The sequence below is a fragment of the Lepidothrix coronata genome, unplaced genomic scaffold (assembly GCF_001604755.1).
Source record: "Lepidothrix coronata isolate B3197 unplaced genomic scaffold, Lepidothrix_coronata-1.0 Scaffold59, whole genome shotgun sequence".
Classification (NCBI taxonomy): domain Eukaryota; kingdom Metazoa; phylum Chordata; class Aves; order Passeriformes; family Pipridae; genus Lepidothrix; species Lepidothrix coronata.
In genome coordinates this window covers 1,197,786-1,216,795 of record NW_016690239.1, presented here as the reverse complement: position 1 = coordinate 1,216,795, position 19,010 = coordinate 1,197,786, and the positions used below count along the sequence as shown (strand labels likewise).

The window sequence follows — 19,010 nt, the reverse complement described above, 5'->3', positions numbered from 1 at the left end:
TGTCAGTCTGGGGTCGTTGGGGAGGTGATCCAGTTTTTTTAATTCCTAAAGGCAACAACAGTGTGTGTAGTAGCACTGGCCTGAATGTTCTGATGCCCTACAAGCCCCGGATCTATAGTGCAATACTTCATCAGTTCTACCATAAATTTTCCTGCAAATAAGAGTGGTGTCACACTAGACAGACAGTATGAATAACTGCTGAGTAAGAAGAAATTTCTCTTCCCTTCCATCCTGGTTACACGCATTAAAGGACAAGAATTATATTTCCATACCTGTCTCTCACAGTAGCCAAGTAACCTTTGTTTTCTTCACAGATTTTTTTTGCATCTGAAAATGTTGCTGGTAGCTGCCCCACGGAGTAACAGTAAAAGCCGTGCTTCATCCAGCCCTGTCATTGTCAACAGCACAGATGTACAGAGGGGCTGTCAGATTGCACAGCTTTGTGCACTTCCAAAAGCCACACCCAAACTCCAGTTATCACATCCAAAGTCAAAATTGCTCTCAGGAACCATGTGAAGAAACCAAGAGGATAATCAAACACAGTTTTTGTAGCCATAACTCTTGAAAAAGAACACACAAAGGGACTTTGCAAACAGTGAGCCGTGGTTGTGCCTTTGGGCTGGCAACCAAAGTCACAGCCACTTTGCAGCTCCCCGTGTAAAGCTTGCTCTGGCTTCTCATTGCATAAGGATAGCTGTTGCAAGAGGTTCCAAGCAATCTGCAAAACAGTGGACTCATATATTCCTGATTCCTGTGGCAGATTGACTTAACTGAGAAGGCTGTGTGCAACCCATGACCAGTGAGTTACAGCCTGAAAAAGTGCTGACATGTTTTGCAGAGAGTTGCTTTTATGGGGGCAGTTGCCAGTTCTGCAGTAGGAGAGAGATGAGTCAACTACGCTTGCAAAGAAATAAAAAGGTCTATCTACATTTCAGTTAAATAAAGAAATACATTCCCTTTTAGTCTAAGAAGTATCAATATATATGAAATTAACAGTTTTCAAGTCTCCACCAAGAACAGTCAAAATAATTTACTTCTATGTTAATTATCATCATAGCGGTGAAAGTCATATGCAGCACCTTCTGTTGCTTTTGTTTTACACTCACTTTCTGGCAGCCTGGGTAAGTAACCTCGACTTCCCCTGATTCTTCAGCCAAGGGTTTCCTTTTACAGATGTAGCCAAATTTCATTTCACAGGCACTGTCAGCCCAGGATCCATCCTGAGTATGGTAAAAATAAACAACAGAGAGAAGTGAAAGCTAAAGAAAATTCAGATCCAACAAGAATATTCATCATTCTCAGAAAGAACCCTTCTCTTTTCATGTGTGTGAGACTGTTTCAGGTCTCTTCCTTGCCTTAGTTTTTCTCCAAAATTCCCAAATAAAGACAGTGAGGGTCACATTTCCTCAGAGGTGTGAAAATGAGGGTTGGATGTATTGAAGATTCAATGGCTGATGAGAGCAGGAAGGAAACATGCTGTTCCACTCTCTTCTCACCAGCCCAGTGCCTATTATGTTCATATAATCAGATGACAATAGCAAGGAAATGCTGGATAAACTAAACATAAAATATAAAAAAAGTCTTTTTCCACTGCATTATATGTCTTTTTATGCTGAGTATAAAACAAGAGAGATTTTTTTTAACTGATTTTGTGCCTCTACAAATATGAGCCTACAAAGTAGCTCTAAAAGCATATATTTTAGTGCTTTTAGAGGAAAAATGAAAAATTCCCTGCTTCAAGACTCTATGCTGCTATGATCAGTTATGTTAAATGTGGATGATGAGTTATTTCAACCAATTTCAGATGGAAACTGTTGTAGAGAAGACCAAGTCTCCATGCAGTGAACTGCTTCTGGTGCTCCATCATACACCCTCCTGGATCTGGTCTCCAGTCTCCCTCCACACTAAGGTATCTTGAATTAAACCAAGTTCATAAATACTTTTAAAAGCATAACCCTTTTTTTTTTCTTTTTAATCATGGATGTTTTCCTTTGTTGGGGCTCAAAGGACAGAAGAAAGCATAAGAGTGGGGGACGGATTTTTACCTCTCCCTTCATACAGATGCAGTCTGCCTTATTCCATGTGTGAGTTGGCTCTCCGTGATGCCATTTGGTATAAGTCACAGGTGTGCCATCACTCCATTCAAAATACATCTGAACTCTGAAGTCATTTAGACCAATCCACAGTTCATCATCTGACTCTGGGAACACAAAGTTAATTGTAGGTATGGGGATGTCTTAGAACAATCACAACTCACATCCCTTTTTGACTGAAGAACTTTTTTATTAAAAAAAAATTAAGATCCCGGTTATAATGATTAAATGAATAATAGCAAACAAGATAATTTCAGATTAAGAAAAAAGTGACCTGCAGGAATACTCACTGTACCCAAGCTGGGACACTGTAAAACTGTACTCTTCAATATTATGAATACTCGCCAGATCTCCTTCTTCTTTTCTACAGGAAGATTGAGCTTCTTTCCATATTTTTGGTCTTCTATAAATTCTGTAGCAATGACCTGCATAGGGCACCCATTCCCTAGGGCACTTAAAAGGCTTTAAGTCACCTAAAAAAATTGACGTCAAACAATTAATGAGCAGTCCTGTTCAGTGCTTTATTTTCATCAAAAAGAAAATGACCTGTACTGACATGAATTTGAAATACTGAAGCACATACTGGCAGAGGAGAGAAGCCAAAGTCTGAGAGTTACAAAGATTACAAAACAAATTTTTCTCTCCCAGTTGTGCTGGAAGCTACCAAAAAAACCTTTTTTACAGGATTAAATAAGTACTGAGTAATTTGGCATGCAAATTTGCAGGGCACAAATCCATGTTAAATCACCCTCAGTGAGGCTCCGGGCACAGCCATGTTTTACACAAAATGGCCTCTTTTCCTACTCAGGAACTCGATCTTGTTGAATTTGTAGATTTTGTATATTTTTTTCTCTGGAAACAGCAGAGAGTCAGGAGCTCCTGCACAGCCCAAATCATATATAAGCTAGTCCAGACACATTTATGCCATACCAGACATGTCAGAAATCCCAGCTGCACAGAAATGCTGTACACTTTGTTCAGCACTTCTTTCTTGGAGTGAATTTAGTATGGGCAGCCACCTTCCACTGCTTGGAAAGTTCACATGATCTGCACCTACACAGTAAACTGAAGAGGGGAGGATATGTGCCCAACACTGATGTGTGATCAACCACTTGGTCCGATGCTCCCTGAACATGGTTTTCAGCTGGGCAAACTTGTATTCCCCTAAACAACATTCAGGCTTGGTTTGGAGGTTAACATGGATCAGAAATCATTCCAAGTGTGGTCAGAATGTGCGGGATATATATGGGCCATGTATCCCCCTGATTTTTTCCTGAATAGAACAAAAAGCATCAGAGACAGAAGGGGAGCATGAACTCTAGCAGAACATATCTTAGAAGTATTTTTTAGAGCACAGGATATTCATCAGTATTTCATGGTCTGGATAACATGACTAAACACCTAATCCTGCCTTCTTTAGTACTCTGGAATCTTTTCAAAATGATGAGCAACATTTGGGCATCATCTTTAAAATGAGTCAGAAAGTTAGTTTCCTCAGTATTTGACCCAGGTCATCAAGTGTGATCCTTTTGTTTTAGCAATATGTTGTCATTTCACGTACAGCATCCTCCCAATGTTTCTTGCTGACCGCAAAAATAGCCTTGGTTTTTGACCAACATACCTGGGGCAAGAGTGGAAGGATCCAAGGAGTTGTTTCTCTTTTGGCAGACATATCCCAGTTTCCGATCACACACCTGGTTTTCCCATTTGCCATTCCTACCTTGGAAGGTCCCGCATATTTTTCCAGATTCCACAGAGGGGTTTCCTTTAAAAAAGAGGCACAGAATCCTTCTGTTAACACTGAAAATTTTCACCTCTTAACAGGAAGGAATGTAAAAGACTTTTGCAGCTGCAAAGCCACTGGAGTATTAATCTTTAGAGTAATAATTTCCAAGAGAGATGACAAGGGAGCATCACTGGGATGGCCAAGAGGGTTGACACTTCAAACGTGAGATTTGCCCCTCTTTCCTTATGCACTGCTGAAGAAGAATTCAGTGTATTTGAAGAACAGCAGCATATAGAAAAAAAAGTTTTATAAAAGTTCATCTGAGACAGGATTCCTTATGGAATTATAGTATTGCAAGCAACTCAAGATCCTTTACTGTTGAATACTGGACTTGAAATGTGTATTTAATTCCACAAGAGTGCTCGCCCTTTGGATTTCCTTGTAGTCAGAAGTGCTATTATGAAAACACGTAACATGACAACATGCAGCATGGTGACCTAGGTCCTAAGAAAAGAGTGGAAACTTACTAAGATAAAGTACATCAAATAAATGTCATAAACATCAACTGAGAAGAATAGAAAATATTTTATGCTGTTTCTCTTTATTTATTTTCTCTCTTATTTACATTCTGTTTATGTCATTTGTCATGAGGTGTTTTTATTTGAATTGAATAATATGCCTGAAGAGAAAATTGTAGATGGAAAAAATAGAATGAGGTATAGATATTTATTTTCAACTGTTGTCTTGGATAAGCTATATGCTTTTTCTGGGAAATTCAGAATTAATAACAATCTATCTCTGGTATGACCCCTATTACTGTTATATCCTACCTTTGCCATAATTCCCTGTAACCTGTGAAAATTCTATGAAACCAAAGAAATTAGCTAACAAGAATTTGGTGAAGGGGAGGAGAGGAGAGGGGAGGCGAGCAGAGGGGAGGGGAGGAAAAGGAAGAGGAAGGAGAGAGGAGGGGAAGGAAAGAGAAATTTTTGGTCCGGATGCTGTTCATCATTTAATAACAGTGCAATTACCTGGAGCCCAGTTCAGGTATCTGAAAGGACTGCCATCAGTCCACTGCCAGCCACTCTCAAGGGCACTGTAAAGACCAGTCCAGAGCTTTGCATTGATGCCCAGGTCACTAGTGAGCCCTAATGGCCAAAAGAAAAAATCAGTCAGGTTACTCAGTGCCTCAGATTTTGTAAGCTACTCAAGAAAACTGAAAATAATATTTTAAAGCATGAGGGCAAAAGTGTCATAGGAAGTATCTATTTTTTGTAAAATAGATTAGATTATTTCCATTATTTTAATATCTTTTTTGTGAGACACTGACAAGCTCTTTTAAGAATGTTACTGAGACCTATTTTCACAAGGCAAATATAAATATTCACGTTAAAGCTGTTGGAGCTGACCTACATTTTAAACAAAGCATTATTTTTAATTTTTTTTAAAATTTACCTAATAAATACATTTCTTCACGAAGGTCTGTGATACTTAATAATTCTGCATTCTGCTGCTGGCAGCTTTTTCTTGCTTGGTGCCATGTCAAAAGTGACTCCGAGTTTATCTGATAGCGGGTTGCTGTCACAGGATTTGTTTTCCAAAGATTATTGTGGGTGGTGTCTATAAAAAATTATATCAGCAATTTGACAAGATAATCATATTTGCTAACTCAGAAAACAAAATCTTTGTTGCAGAATAAAACTATATAACCATATGATTTGATAATTTTTAACATACATTTTTCCTCACTTAAATATGCTTTTTCTGTTAAATATTAATAATATATTAATCACATAAGGACTTATGTCACCTTACAAACAAGAGTCTTACCTTCAGACTCTTCTTATGCTCTCCCAGAATTCCCAACATGACAGAAATGATAATTTCCAAACAATCAGGCATGAAGTGAGGATGAAGGGGTAGAGAATTTGCGCTAGGGTTATTGGAAAGCTGTGTTGGATGATTTGTAAGTATATGGAGCACTGGAGCACTGAAAGCAGGTGAAAGTCACTGCCTGTGTCCTGCACCCTTCCATTCACTACAGCTCTCCTGTTCTCTCCTCCATCCTATGATGCACTACTGTGTCGTGCTTCCCTATGTCTCACCTTCCTCATCCATTGCACTTCTTTCTGCCTTTCATTTGTCCTGACTTTCTTCTCACCTACTCCTAGGGATTTCCTTTTCCCATCAGCCCCAGTCACCACCCTCAGAATATTCCCCATATATAGCAGTCTTAGGAGCACTGTAGGGCAGTGAGACTGAAGAGCAGATACTTCACTTATCATTGCATACCTCACCAGTGAACCAGGCTAGACCAAATTCAGCTTGCTGTACAGTGCTACTTCCACATCCCAAGAAGATTTTGACCATGTCAGTGGAGGAAACTTTTGCTTAACACCTTTTCCGAAATTTTCATAAATTACCTTTTAGTGGACAATTTCCAAACAAGGGGTCCTTATCAAAATCTGAAGAAGTTGCACACCAGAGAGACTCGGCATCATCAGTGTGAGGGATGCACTCAGCATACCATTTACCCTTGAGCTTAAAAGGGAACACACAAGGTGCACCAAAGGCATTTCCTCCCAGTGTATAGATATCTATGGAGAAAAGTATAAATCAATACTTCGAGTTGATATCAGATATTCACCCCAGTGACACCCATAGACAGCTCTCCACAGACACAGCTGAGTTGTGCAGAGCTCAACATATCGGTACTTTGTTACCCCAAACCTTTACAAAGCTGTTGTGCCAATCAGATACGACTATGGAAAACTATTCAGAATTAAAACTCTCAAACAACCCTTAATTGGGCCTCAAACTAATTTCTGTCTAACTTTCTCATGTCACTGCTTTCTGTGCTGTGTCAGAGGTCCCTGTGACTCATCTGCTCCCGTTGCAAACACACTTCTGTCCTTGAATGATGTCTACATTCTTTTTTTTCTTTTTCCTTGTATGGTGGAAAAGACGTTGAAAGAAGATATCACAATATTTTTATTAGTCTTTGTGAGAAGGAGTTATATCTTAAATTTGCAAGTGACTCTGCTAGGAAGTGACCCTGCCATCACTATGCAATCTAATTTGCTGTTATCTGTACAAAATTATGATAAACTTCATTCCTGATGGAACAGTCATAGGGTACTACAAAAATTTAATCCCTTGTTATTTAACTTCCCAACCTACCAGTGTCACAAAAAAAAGCAGTTTGATCACTTGAACTTTGATGTCCACTCTATATAGCTCAAGATCCATAAAAATGTAGGAAATGGAGATCTGACTCTCCAGTGGTTCTTTGTCAGAGTGTTAAGAATTGTTGCATCCTAAACTATAGTCACTGTTTCTCCTTTTGCTTTTTCCTACTTGTTCTTTTTACTGGGCCTAGGAAACACTAGGTAAATATTGTTAATGGTGGATTACATCTATGTTAACTAGAAATTAACTTCTTAGAGATAGCACATGATCAAATCGAGTAATAGCAACAATAAAAAGTAATACAACACAATCATCTCTTCTACAAATTGATCAGACATATTTTGAAACAGTCATAGATTTCCTTTTGCTGTTGCTTTACAAACAGAATTCCCATTCTTCCTTATGATTACATCATAGGCCTTTGTAATTTTAGTCTATCATTTGAAAGAATTGCATTTAACAAGTTATGCAGAAATGTGCGGTTATGTTTGCCAAAAAGTATCCACTTGTATTTGCCTTTCATTTCTACACCATGTTTGTAGCTATCACGTCTACTGATATCACTGTAAGAAAATGGAGCTGTCAAGCAGGCAGCAGAACACTCTGCAGATAGGGGCAGTCAAGTTACCTCGAAATAGAGAAGAATTTTCAGTACTCACCCTCATAGCGCTGAGAGCACAAGCTGTCTGTAGTTCCATAGATTTTCCACCTGCTCCCTTTGCCTGATCCTTTGGACAGCCTGACTTTCTTCCCCTTCCCTTTGCCATAGTTGAGAAACAAATCCTTGCCATAGCTTGCAACTGTCTCATTTCTACATTCCCACCATTGGAGTTCATTTGTCCTGTTACAGGATTCCAAGGTGATGGCAGCCTCATCGTCCTTCGTGAACACTCCCAGGCACAGCTTGAGTGCCATGCTCAGCAGCTGTTTGGCAGAGACCCACTTGAACTTCTGAAACTCATCATGCTCATCACAGGTGGCAGTTATGACTGAGCTAGAGTTCTGGGCTTGGGCACAGAGCTTGCTATCTTCATTATAGATTGAAAATATTCCGCTACCTATAAAATAAAATGATAATGCAAACATCTGAAGAGAGCTTTCTTAGGAGATAAAGTTAGTTAATATCTTTGTGACACTCTGCTACCAAAAAAAAAATATATATATATATACTTCACAGAGAAAGAAATCAAGGGAGGTTAATCATCAGTGGAAACGATATTCATGAAAATATTCTTAAAATGAAAACAACACCGAAGCTTAAAATACAGCTCTTTGAAGAAAAATTACTTTTCTTCACATTCCTCCTTAAAGCAGAGTGGTCTTAAAATGCTTATCAAAAATGGCCTTTATTAAATTTCATAACTTCTTCAAAGTTCCACCACAGCATATTAAATAGCCTTTAATTCTTTAAGTAAGAGGACTTTTTGTTTTAAAGCTATTAAAGATGGTTTACATAACTCAAAATTAAACCATTTTTATATTTGGGCCAGAATGACATAGTGGTTTTCAGCTTATCAAGAAAGTGGGGTATTTTTCATTTTTGGTTAATTACCTTGGAAATTTTTGGCAGCTGTGCAAAAAGTTATTTCTTCACAGAGTTTTATTTGTAAGTTTCTCGGGAGGGAACCCACAACTTGCAGCATCATCAGTTCTGGGCACAGTTAAGCTAAGTAAGTATCCTAAGTGCCATTAATAGCTACACTTGTAAATAGAAATGTGACACACTGCACAGCAGGGTTTTGTTTCTTAAGACCAGCTTCAAAAAAAGGGCCACAACTTCAGCCTCCTCCAAATCTTGACTATTTTTGCAGCTCGCCTTGCACCCCTTCAACTCCTTTCTAAGTGACAGGCAACATCATCCAACTCACTCTGCAGTGCCATTGAGCTTTACCCAAGATTTCTTAATGGAATACTAAAATGGGGCTTCATAATCCTTCCCATCTGGGAGCTGCCAGGGAGTGTTGTTGCTCTGAAGGTCTACAGATCAGAACAAGCTAGATGGCATTTCCCCTGGCACAGCTCTCCTGCTGCAGTGGTTCTTCAGAAGGCTAGCAGAGGATGGGTTAGAGCCAGCTTGGTCTCACCCAAAAGCATGCACAGAAGAAATTGTCCTGTAGTGGATTAGTTTGGCATTCAAGCTGCTGCCATCCAAGCAATAGCATTGAACTCCCTGAGTTCTCTAGCTGGGAGCTTCCCAGGGGAAAGGGGAAAGACACAGCATCATCTGTTTTCCTGTCAGCAGTAGGTGTGTGTGAAATCTGATGGACAAAAGTTTTTAAGGTCCTTCCTAAAGCTGTCAGCTTGGAAACAAAATTTCAATATGCAGTGATCAGTATGCTGTGGTCTATACAAGATATCTGAGAAATTTAAAAGTACGCATCAGCCAGTAGTTCTGTGCATGCTGAGAGTCCATGCCCTGTACTTCTGAGCTGTTCTAGCCCCCAACAGAGTAAACCAAGATCAGCTTTTGCCTGCATTCAGCTGGCTCACTTTCAAGAATCATCACTGCCTAGGTTATGTCCACATCTGTAGGCATATTCCTGTCACACATACACCACCTTGAACACTGGGTTAAGGAAAAAGAATGCCTATGCAGATAACACCAAATTGCAGAGCTGAAGGAAACTATTTCAAATTATATTCTGTGACTAGATTTAAATTCACTGCCCACCAAGAGGGATATTAAGAACCCATAAAGACGAACTTGAAAACCTCCACTGTCAGCAAAACACCAAGACTCACCAGATGTTTGAAGAGATGTACTAATGGACAGAAGGAAAATCAGGGTCAAGTAGACAGACATGGCCAAATATTTCAATCTTTTCTGCCCTTCACCTCGAATTGATGCTGAAGACCAAATCAGTGCCTTGCAAGAAAACCCCTCTGCACTGAAGTGGATTAACAACCCCTTTTTAAGACCCAACAGATACAGGGAAGTTCTGAGCTTCAAATAAGGAACTGCGTCATGTCACATGAGTAATAATATATTAATGAATAAACTTTTCTTTCTAATCTAGTGTCTCTGCTGTATAAAAGTTTGCCACAGAAATATGAGATCTAACAGGTAACATTTTAGTGTGGATTTTTTAAGACATACCTTATAAGTCAGAATCATTATTTTTATAAAAAGGTAACATTAACATCTCTTTTCCAGAAATAAATGAAAGAAGTAAAAAAGGAAAGAAAGATTTGTCTATATTAAAAAAAAAAAAAAGAAAAAGCCGGAGTGCAATGCAGTACTGTGAAAAATTAGCTGGGACACCATGCAAATCAAGTAACTATGACATTGGAATCAAAGAGAATCAGAATTTCCTGTGTCTATAATTTCACAGAAAAGAGAAAAACTGTAGAAATAGGATCTGTGCTCTTCAGGAGGCACCTATTCCTTCTTTGGCTCCATTTCTGACTCTATGCAGGAGCAATGTACCCAACTGACAGCAATGATTGAAGAAATTTGGAAAAGAAACCATACAATCCTAGGAAGGAGAGAACCTGAAACTGGAAAAGACTGGATTTTCAATTACTGTTATTGAGGAAAACTAAACTGATAAGGAATACTGTCAGATTTTTGTCCTACTGGTTTCTGAAAGTTTGCACCTCCTAAACTGCATACCCTTCAGGCATTCTGACAAAATTCTGAGGTTTGCTTTGAAAAAGGTCTCTCCATGATAGGTAAAAGAGCTAGAAAAACAGGGTATAGGGAAGAGAAAAGGCAGTTCTGTGGAAGCTTTTTTGCTTATGGACTTCAAAGAATTTCATTTCTCCTATCTTTAGGAGAGGTTGGTGTGTGATACCTTCCCCAAAATTGTATTTGCAGCAAAAGTGCTGCTGTTGCAGGCAAGGAAAACCCTGGATACCCACATGAAGTTGTGGGATCTTGCTTCTATTACTTTAATTCAGATGCAGATGAATGACCCACTGGGTTTAAAAAGATACACAGGGAGTTACAGCAGAAGAAAACTATAACAGGGAGAGAGAATAGTGGGACCTGAAGGCCAGCAGGCACAGCTAGGCAAAAGGCATTCAAAGAATGGGAATCTGAGAAGGATACCGAGACCTGAGGAAAGGGGGAGAAAAGAGAGGGCTGCTTTGAAAGCAGCAGATGGTCAGTTACTCAGTAAGTTATAATGCATATGCAAGGATGGCTGCACTGAGTCTGAAGTCAAGCATTCTGGTACTCCCCAATGTAGGAGTGCTCTATAACCTCAATTTTCCAACTTTCCTTGCTTCATTGTTCAGGAGGTCCAGATGTGCAGATGGAAAAAAATACTCAGATTTATTATTTAGACAGGAGAACTGTGTCTTGTGGTTCTGCTGTATACAACATCTCAGGATCTCCAAAGCTACTGGGCATCAACAAGTACAATTACAACAGGGAAAAATAAACTATTTGTGTTCTGAAGAAAGATCAGTGTTTGGTGAAGTACTAGTATTGACAATCTGTTGAGAGAAGCTGAGAAAGACTGAAACGTACTACAGGCAGCTTTATCTCAGTGTTTGCAGATTGCATCACAGCACACAAAGTGGAAAAGAAAACCAGAGGACTGCAAAGATGCACTCCAGGATCTACCCCTTGGCAAGACACAGCCTGACATTTTAGAAGTGGCAAGGAACAAAGACTGCTGGGTTTTGTGTTGAGTCAGCATTGTTCCTTTGACAATCTCTGCTCCCGGGCAGGAAGTTACATTCACAGTGTGCAAATTCACCACCTTTCTTCTGAAGTTCTAACTTTTTTGGAGAAAAGGGGAAACGAGAATTAAACATAAGGATATCAAGAAACACAGCAACGTGCAAAGAGACAAAATTTTACACACTACTGAATATTGCCATCAAGTCATTCCTCAGCTGCCACAGAAATGCATGGCTGAGTCCATCCAGGTTCATAACTCATTTTCAAAAACACTTATATTAAAATCCGAAAGTAATTTTGTGATCAATTAGCCTGCTATAACCTGATATACGATTTCAATCTGAAATCCCCACATGTAGCAAAATCAGTTTCCAACATGATGTAAAGACTTAAAAAGAAAAACCAAACAAACATACTCTAAACTTCATTAGAAACATTCTAGCCTAAAAATAAACCTCAGAGAGTGAGCAACCTTTCCATTTTTCTAGACAGACTCAAAACACACTGAAAGAGAAACATAAAGCACCTTGCACTTTCACATTATATTTTCATGCTACATAATCAACATTTTTTTGCTTTCCTTTACCTAAACTGCCTGATCAAACATAAGAAATATTGGCAGCGTCTGATTATGCATATAAATTATTAATGATCAGTTAAAAATTTCATTTATTTTTCTATCAATCACTTATGCTTTATCTTGTTTATCAAGGAATTATTTTCCTTGTTTTTATAGCAAGAATATTTCAGAAAAGTGAGAACCCAATTCCTCTGTCAATGTATATGGATGCAACATAGAGCCTGAAAACTCCCCTAAGTAGTGGTGTCTACTCAGGAGACAAAATAAGAGATCACAATAAAAACACCTCGGTTCTAAGGCAATGGATTGATCCCACTAGGAATAGCAGTCAGTAGCAGAAAATGGTTGAAAGAGTTGGTGAAGGATCAGAATATATAAAGTATCAAATTATATTGCATCCATGAATCATATCCAATGAGACACATTTCTTTTTTTCAGTCAAATAGAGAGACATAATTTCCCCATCTCAGCTACCAGGTAAAAGCCTTCCATTTAATCTTATATTAATTAGATGTTCGTTAAAGTGTTCAAGCTTTTTTGTTTCTCTACCTTCCATTCAAAAATTTCTATTATGGTTTGTGTGTAAAGTGCTCATCTTCTGCTTACTACATGGAACTGTAATGATTTCCTGTGCTGTAAATGCCACTGCTTCCATGCTTTATCTTTTTAGTGGGAAATTTGCTTCAATTCCATTGTATTGAAATGCAGCTTAAATTTTCTCCTCTTCTGAAAATCTTTGTGGTCTTTTTCACTCACACTCTTTCTAAAGTGAGCAAGCTAAGTAGCTCCATCTTCACAGTAGAGCTTTTTATATGCAATCTCCTCTATTTTTTCTGTACCTATTTGGACAGCAGAACAGGACTGACACAGCATTTCACAGAAGCAGCTATACCTACTGCCAGCTGTTAACTAGCTAGCATGGCATTTTTAATTCTCTTCAACTTAAAGATGATGGTGGATTTCAGGCAGTATAAAGGGGTGAATGAGCTCAGGATTATCCAGGCTCCAGTAGCTGGATTCTCTCCCTGATACTTTTTAGCAATGTGTCTGGTAAGTATGGCAAAGAACCAGAAATGAGACATCCCCTCAACTTTTTTTATCTTCTTTCCAACCAAACCTTTGCATATATACATGGGATGAAATGTTACCTGGAAGAATTCACTTGGTGTGCAGTCCCAGAACAGGACTAAACTTCTTTTGGGTAGAGACTGCATTTCTTTGCTCAACAGCCAGCACAGGGAGGTTGGCATTCTAGTCAGGGTCTCTCAGCCTTTCATTCTCCCTTTCACATATTATTCTACCTGGTTCTATCTATACCTCCCCATATAACTGAAACAACATTACCCTTAACATTATTAATCAGTCAGTCAGGAGCTTTCTGGCACACAAGCCACATCAGATAGTGTAAAGAACCATGAGAGGTACTGCTTCTTGAGAAGACATGCTTAAAAAACTGTGCATTGAAAATGGAAGCAGCAATAGGAACAGAGCAAGGAAATAACCAGGAGAAAGGGAGTGGAGCCAGAGAAAAGGAGTTCCAAGACAAATTTTCCCATCTTACCTGCACATGTATGTAACTTGAGATTTTTTACTTAAGCACTCAACTCACATTTTTGTTTTAGCTTTAAGCAGATAATCCTGGGAAAGATTCAGGAAAATATGGTTAATATAATACTTGGTCACAAGTTTTGGTGGAATGTCTCGACAGTGGTATCTTCTTTTTCACTTTATCCTCTTACAGTGTCTTATACAGACAAAACTATAAAATGAAAAACTATTTAAAAATGAAAGCTAGTTACATTTTATTTCACAGAACAAAACCTGAAGCCACAAAATCAAACCTTGCAAACCTTTGTATGCAAGTGAGGAATCATGCATGATTAACATTTTACAGGATTTACAAAAATTAAGAATATAAACTCCACTCTGGGGAATCTCAAGACTTCCGTAAATAGTAGTTGATCTAGCCATTTTTTGAGTAAATAAAATCAGTAGTAACTATTACATAAGTAAAGCTAAATTGTTCTTGACTTGCTTGTTCTTGCAGCACACACCCCACAAACCTACACTGCTTGAGAAGACATAGGAGAGCAGTACCAAATGCCATCACCACAACAGCTACTCAGTGCTCCAAGAAACCCTCAGAACACATATAGGCAACATTCTTCCCCCTCCTCAGTAACTGTTGTGCTCATTAGAAGGAAATTTTGCCATGACCTTCATCACCTGTCACCAGCAAAACCCACTTATGGCCAGCTAAAACTCAGGCAGTTAACATCAACCACACTTTTCCATTCCAGAGGCCTGTCCCCAGATTTTACCAGATTAAATCCTAGAATACATAAACTACAAGAACTACATACATAGTTCTCTGTGTTGTGTGAAATTGTGGGAACTGAAATATCACAAAGGGTTTTTTCCCCGCACAGTTCAAAGAGGATGTGCCCAAATACAGACTTGCCATCCAGTAACTATGCCTGTAGTTAAATCCTTAGGAATACCTGAAAGATGGTAGAATTAGAGAAATAGAGAGATGTTTGCTGAACAGCATTGAGCATCTGTTCATTAGCATGGTTTGAAATAAATCTGATGCAAAAATTTCAAATCTTGTAAGCATTCCTCAACTGGAAGTTTTACTTCCTTTATTGCATCCATTTGTATTGTTCCATTTAATAATTAGTCAACATTATCTCTTTTCTTAAGACACACACTCACCAGTGTGATCATCAAATCCTGAGATATGAAATCTTACGCCTTATACAATATCTAAAAGAAAGTAATTCCTTATATGGCATCATACACACACTGAAACAGGCTACTACAGCAATTGCACATGAGAAATACCTTTGGCTTAATTCTAATTGCATAATTTAAGTAAAACAAGGCACATTTCATTTTATTACATTACATTTTATATTACACATTACATTACATTACAGTGTTGCATGTTCATTTCGTTCTATGTTGGTCACAAGATCTTTTGTGTCACCAGTTCCAGGAAATCCATCACTATTAAAATACAAATTGTTCTCAAAGCTGTCATTTGTTGGCAAGCAATTCTTTCTTCTTTTGTAGAAGAGATAGCCTGCAAGGCCACTTCCAGCTAGGAGGAGGAGAACGGCAATAACTACAGCTCCTGTTTTACCATGGTTCAGGGTAAGAGCCTTCTTATCCATTGTCATTGCTGAAAACAAACACAAAGAAATCAAGAGGATGCTACATACTCTTTATCTGATTACTGGAAACAATTTCTTTAGAATGCATGACATTTTAAGCAAAAGCATTTTGTTTCAAAATAAAAAGAGACAAAGACAGCAGCATAAAATAAATTGATTTTAAGTTGCCAACATCTCATGTTTTATCACAAATTACTATTTTTTAAATCTGCATTTCCCACCAAATGGAATATATTGTATAGTAGTATATACCACTAGGAAACAATATACTCCTAGGAATCAAGTATATCAGAAAATGTAAAAGACATAATACAGGATAGGATTTGTTCTGTTTATGATTTTACATGGGACTAGTTTTTGCCTACTTGAATGATAATATTCTTACCCATTGTAGGTATTTCTGCTGGTGACATTTCAGTTGCTGGCAGCATTTCAGTTGCTGGTACTTGAAAATATTGAAAAAGCATTATCTTTTTATATTATCAGGTTATTTATTTCTACATTATTTTTTTTCTATATTTGGAACATACTAAAAATCATGTTCAGATAAATATATGGTAATACAAGGCACTAAATACTTAAAACACTTTGGTTTAGTTCACACAAAGTTATATAAACCTAAGGCCTAGCACAATGGTCTAGTGTATTCTGGTCTCATATGTAGTTATTTACGTGAACTAGCAGAGAAGAAGAAACATCAAAAACTCCATGGAGACTGATCCAGACGTCAGGATAAAACCACAAGAAAATCTATACAGCATCTTCAGGATAAACATGGTCAAATGTAATCCTCAACATAATTACAAATTCTTGCAGACTTGTGACCTAAACATAGCAAGTGTAATAAATTTGGTTTGCCAAGAGACCCTAATGGCTTACCTACACAGACATTTGAAATCACTCATGAACTTCAGTGTCCTAGCAGATAGCTAAACATCCAAACTAAAATGTTTGCAGCTCATTTAAAATTTCATTTTCTGGACCAAAAAAATCTAGCTTGCTGGGAAAACTGAACCACTGTTTAAAATTAAGATATGTATTTTCCCATGTGGGCATAAAATTAGTCTATAGCTAAATGTTCAATCAATGCATCATGTTTCATTCTGAAATCTTCTCTGCAGTGCTGCCCAGTGACTGAACAGAGGCAGTGGGCATCAACTGAAACACAGGATGTTCCCTCTGAACATCAGGAAATGCCTTTTCATAACAAGGGTGACTGAACACTGGCACAGACTGCCCAGGGAGGTTGTGAATTTCTATCCTTGGATATATCCAAAACCCATCTGAACATAGTCCTGAGCCACTGGCTATAGGTGTCCCTCTTTGAGAAGGGGGTTGGACCAGATGACCTCCAGAAGTCCCTTCCAGCCTTAGCTGTTTTGTGGTTCTGGGATTTTGTGAAGATACCTTATGTCCAAAAGTACAGTGTAAAAACAGTCTCAGAAATGCAAGAAGGAATAGGAGGGGAAAACTGACGTTAGGTAAACTTTGGCTGCATTACTTCATTTGATTGGACAATTTCTGGAATATAATAACATAGACACTTCTTCCTTGTTCTTCACCAAGAACTGTTGATTGACCAAGTTTGGTACAGCACTGCTAATGTATGGTATGCACATTGCTCTTGAGTTTGATATGAGGTGATTGCTTGCTAAACTTACCTACGTGTTAAACAAGCAGCATATTAAGGGATATGAATCTGCCATTCCCAAAAAATGAGAGTGAGATACCATGAACACAACAAAGAATCATAGAATGGTTTCGGTTGGAAAGGACCTTGGAGATCTCCTAGTTCTAAACCCCCTGCCATGGACAGGGACACCTTCCATTAGGCAAAGTTACTCAAAGCCCCATCCAAACCAGCCTTGAACGCTTCCAGGGATGGGGCATCCACAACTTACCTAGACAGCCTGTTCCAGTGTCTCACCACCCTCAAAGCGAAGAATTTCTTCCTAATATCTGATGTAAAGTCACTATCCCTCGTCCTGTCGATACAGACCCTTGTAAAAGTCCCTCTCCAGCTGTCTTGTGGACCCCCTTTGGGTACTGGAAAGTGCTATAAGGTCTCCTCAGAACCTTCTCTTCTCCAGGCTGAATAACTCCTGACTTACAAATAAAAATAGCTAGTTTATGGAATAAACCTGCTACAGAATTTCGAATTACTCTGGTAAAAATTATCTCGAGACATGGAACAAAAAATAGCATCTATTCAATGGGAATACTTCAGTCCTTATTTTGTGCTTCAGTCTCTTCAGAAAACAGCAAACACAACCAGCGACAGCAAGGGCAGCTCAGTAAAACCATGCTTCTAACATCCCATAGTCTATAGCTATTAAATAATTTGTTTAAATTCTGCAAAGGTAACATTGTCACAGTTCTGCAAAACTGTGCCAAGAAAAGCTGCATATATGTGACAATGTAGGTCTAGGTTGTGGCCTGTTCTTGAGTGAATGACTATATAGTCCTTGCAGTGACACTGGCATTTGGCTGAATCCATGGCATTCCAGATAGTAAGCTAGACTGGTTGAAGCTAATTCTAGAAAAAAATAACTAGCTTTCATCTGCTTCAGCATGAAATGGCTCAGTATCAAAACTGGTAAATGCCAGTATCAGCACAAACAGCTGAATTAAATGGTCAAAAAGGAATGGTGGTCATTGATTTTAACACTGGTTACCTACATCTATGAATATTCTGGATAGAGAATGAAAATAAAGTGCCTGGTTTTTGTCAATCACAGTGCAAAAAGACAGATAAGTAGACTCTGAATGGGTGGTTATATCGAATAGTTTGCAGTATTTCCTGTAGAAGATACAGTCATCATTACAAGCATTTGAGTAAGTAAGAATAATTTTAGCACATTTCTAGAAAGGATAGCAGAATTTCTCTCAATTTCAGTACTGTAGAGGAAGTGGGTGTATTTCAGTTACTACATGCACTTCAGTCTTTCCAGTAAACATTGATAAGAGATTTTGATATTGCAATATATGCTGAAAGAAATTATTATGATGCCTTTTAGGAACACAGATGCACTAGCTGTCAAATTTGCACATTCAGTTATTTCAGGACATTTTCAGTTTAGCACTCAAACTATGTTGCTTGCTTTGTGTTCTCCTGTTGTGAAAAGATGCATGATGAAAAGCAGAGACAAAAGACCCCAGACTGTTAATTAATTCACAGTTCATAATTATTCAATTCACAGAAATAGTACTTCATACTCAGAAAATGCATGCATATGAGAGTGCATGCCAGAGGGAAATAAGCAAAATGTACTTCCTGAGTGGAGCAGAGGGGATATCCTGAGGAATGTATTTTCATATAGATGAAACAAATTTGTGTACGCAAGGCACAGTACTTACACTGTGATTATTCAACCATTAGCCATAAAGAACATGCAAACTCATTAAGTGCATACACTAGGTACAGTTAAAATACAAATGCGTTTCTTTAAAAGTAATTCTAAAGGGACTTGAGCACTGGTCAGAACTTCAACTTACTGACAAAAGTTACTCTTTTTGTTGGCATACAAATGTGCATCATTTGGCACTTAAAAAAACTCAAACCAGGCATCTAAAATGCATTGTGTGTAATGGCCATGTATTAATACTAATGCACAAG

General features: G+C 38.2%; 2 protein-coding genes across 3 annotated transcripts in view; both read right to left on the bottom strand.

Annotated features, from left to right (window-relative positions):
• Positions 1 to 9,941, bottom strand: part of LOC108498443 (macrophage mannose receptor 1-like) — a 29,773-nt gene extending 19,832 nt beyond the window's left edge. Inside the window, exons 1-10 of the mRNA XM_017817161.1 lie at positions 9,751 to 9,941; positions 7,668 to 8,066; positions 6,243 to 6,416; positions 5,275 to 5,439; positions 4,851 to 4,967; positions 3,715 to 3,858; positions 2,384 to 2,566; positions 2,046 to 2,200; positions 1,107 to 1,220; positions 273 to 388 (exon numbers count right to left, since the gene is read on the bottom strand). Of these exons, the coding sequence (XP_017672650.1) occupies positions 273 to 388; positions 1,107 to 1,220; positions 2,046 to 2,200; positions 2,384 to 2,566; positions 3,715 to 3,858; positions 4,851 to 4,967; positions 5,275 to 5,439; positions 6,243 to 6,416; positions 7,668 to 8,066; positions 9,751 to 9,811 (1,628 nt within the window). The 5' untranslated portion in view covers positions 9,812 to 9,941. The remainder of the gene's footprint in view (positions 1 to 272; positions 389 to 1,106; positions 1,221 to 2,045; positions 2,201 to 2,383; positions 2,567 to 3,714; positions 3,859 to 4,850; positions 4,968 to 5,274; positions 5,440 to 6,242; positions 6,417 to 7,667; positions 8,067 to 9,750) is intronic.
• Positions 9,942 to 14,823: 4,882 nt separating this feature from the next.
• LOC108498469 (macrophage mannose receptor 1-like) overlaps positions 14,824 to 19,010 on the bottom strand; it is a 55,784-nt gene continuing 51,597 nt past the window's right edge. For both annotated transcript variants that reach the window (XM_017817247.1, XM_017817248.1), the window contains exons 29-30: positions 15,780 to 15,839; positions 14,824 to 15,402 (exon numbers count right to left, since the gene is read on the bottom strand). In XM_017817247.1, coding sequence (XP_017672736.1) covers positions 15,152 to 15,402; positions 15,780 to 15,839 — 311 coding nt within the window. In that variant the 3' untranslated portion in view covers positions 14,824 to 15,151. The remainder of the gene's footprint in view (positions 15,403 to 15,779; positions 15,840 to 19,010) is intronic.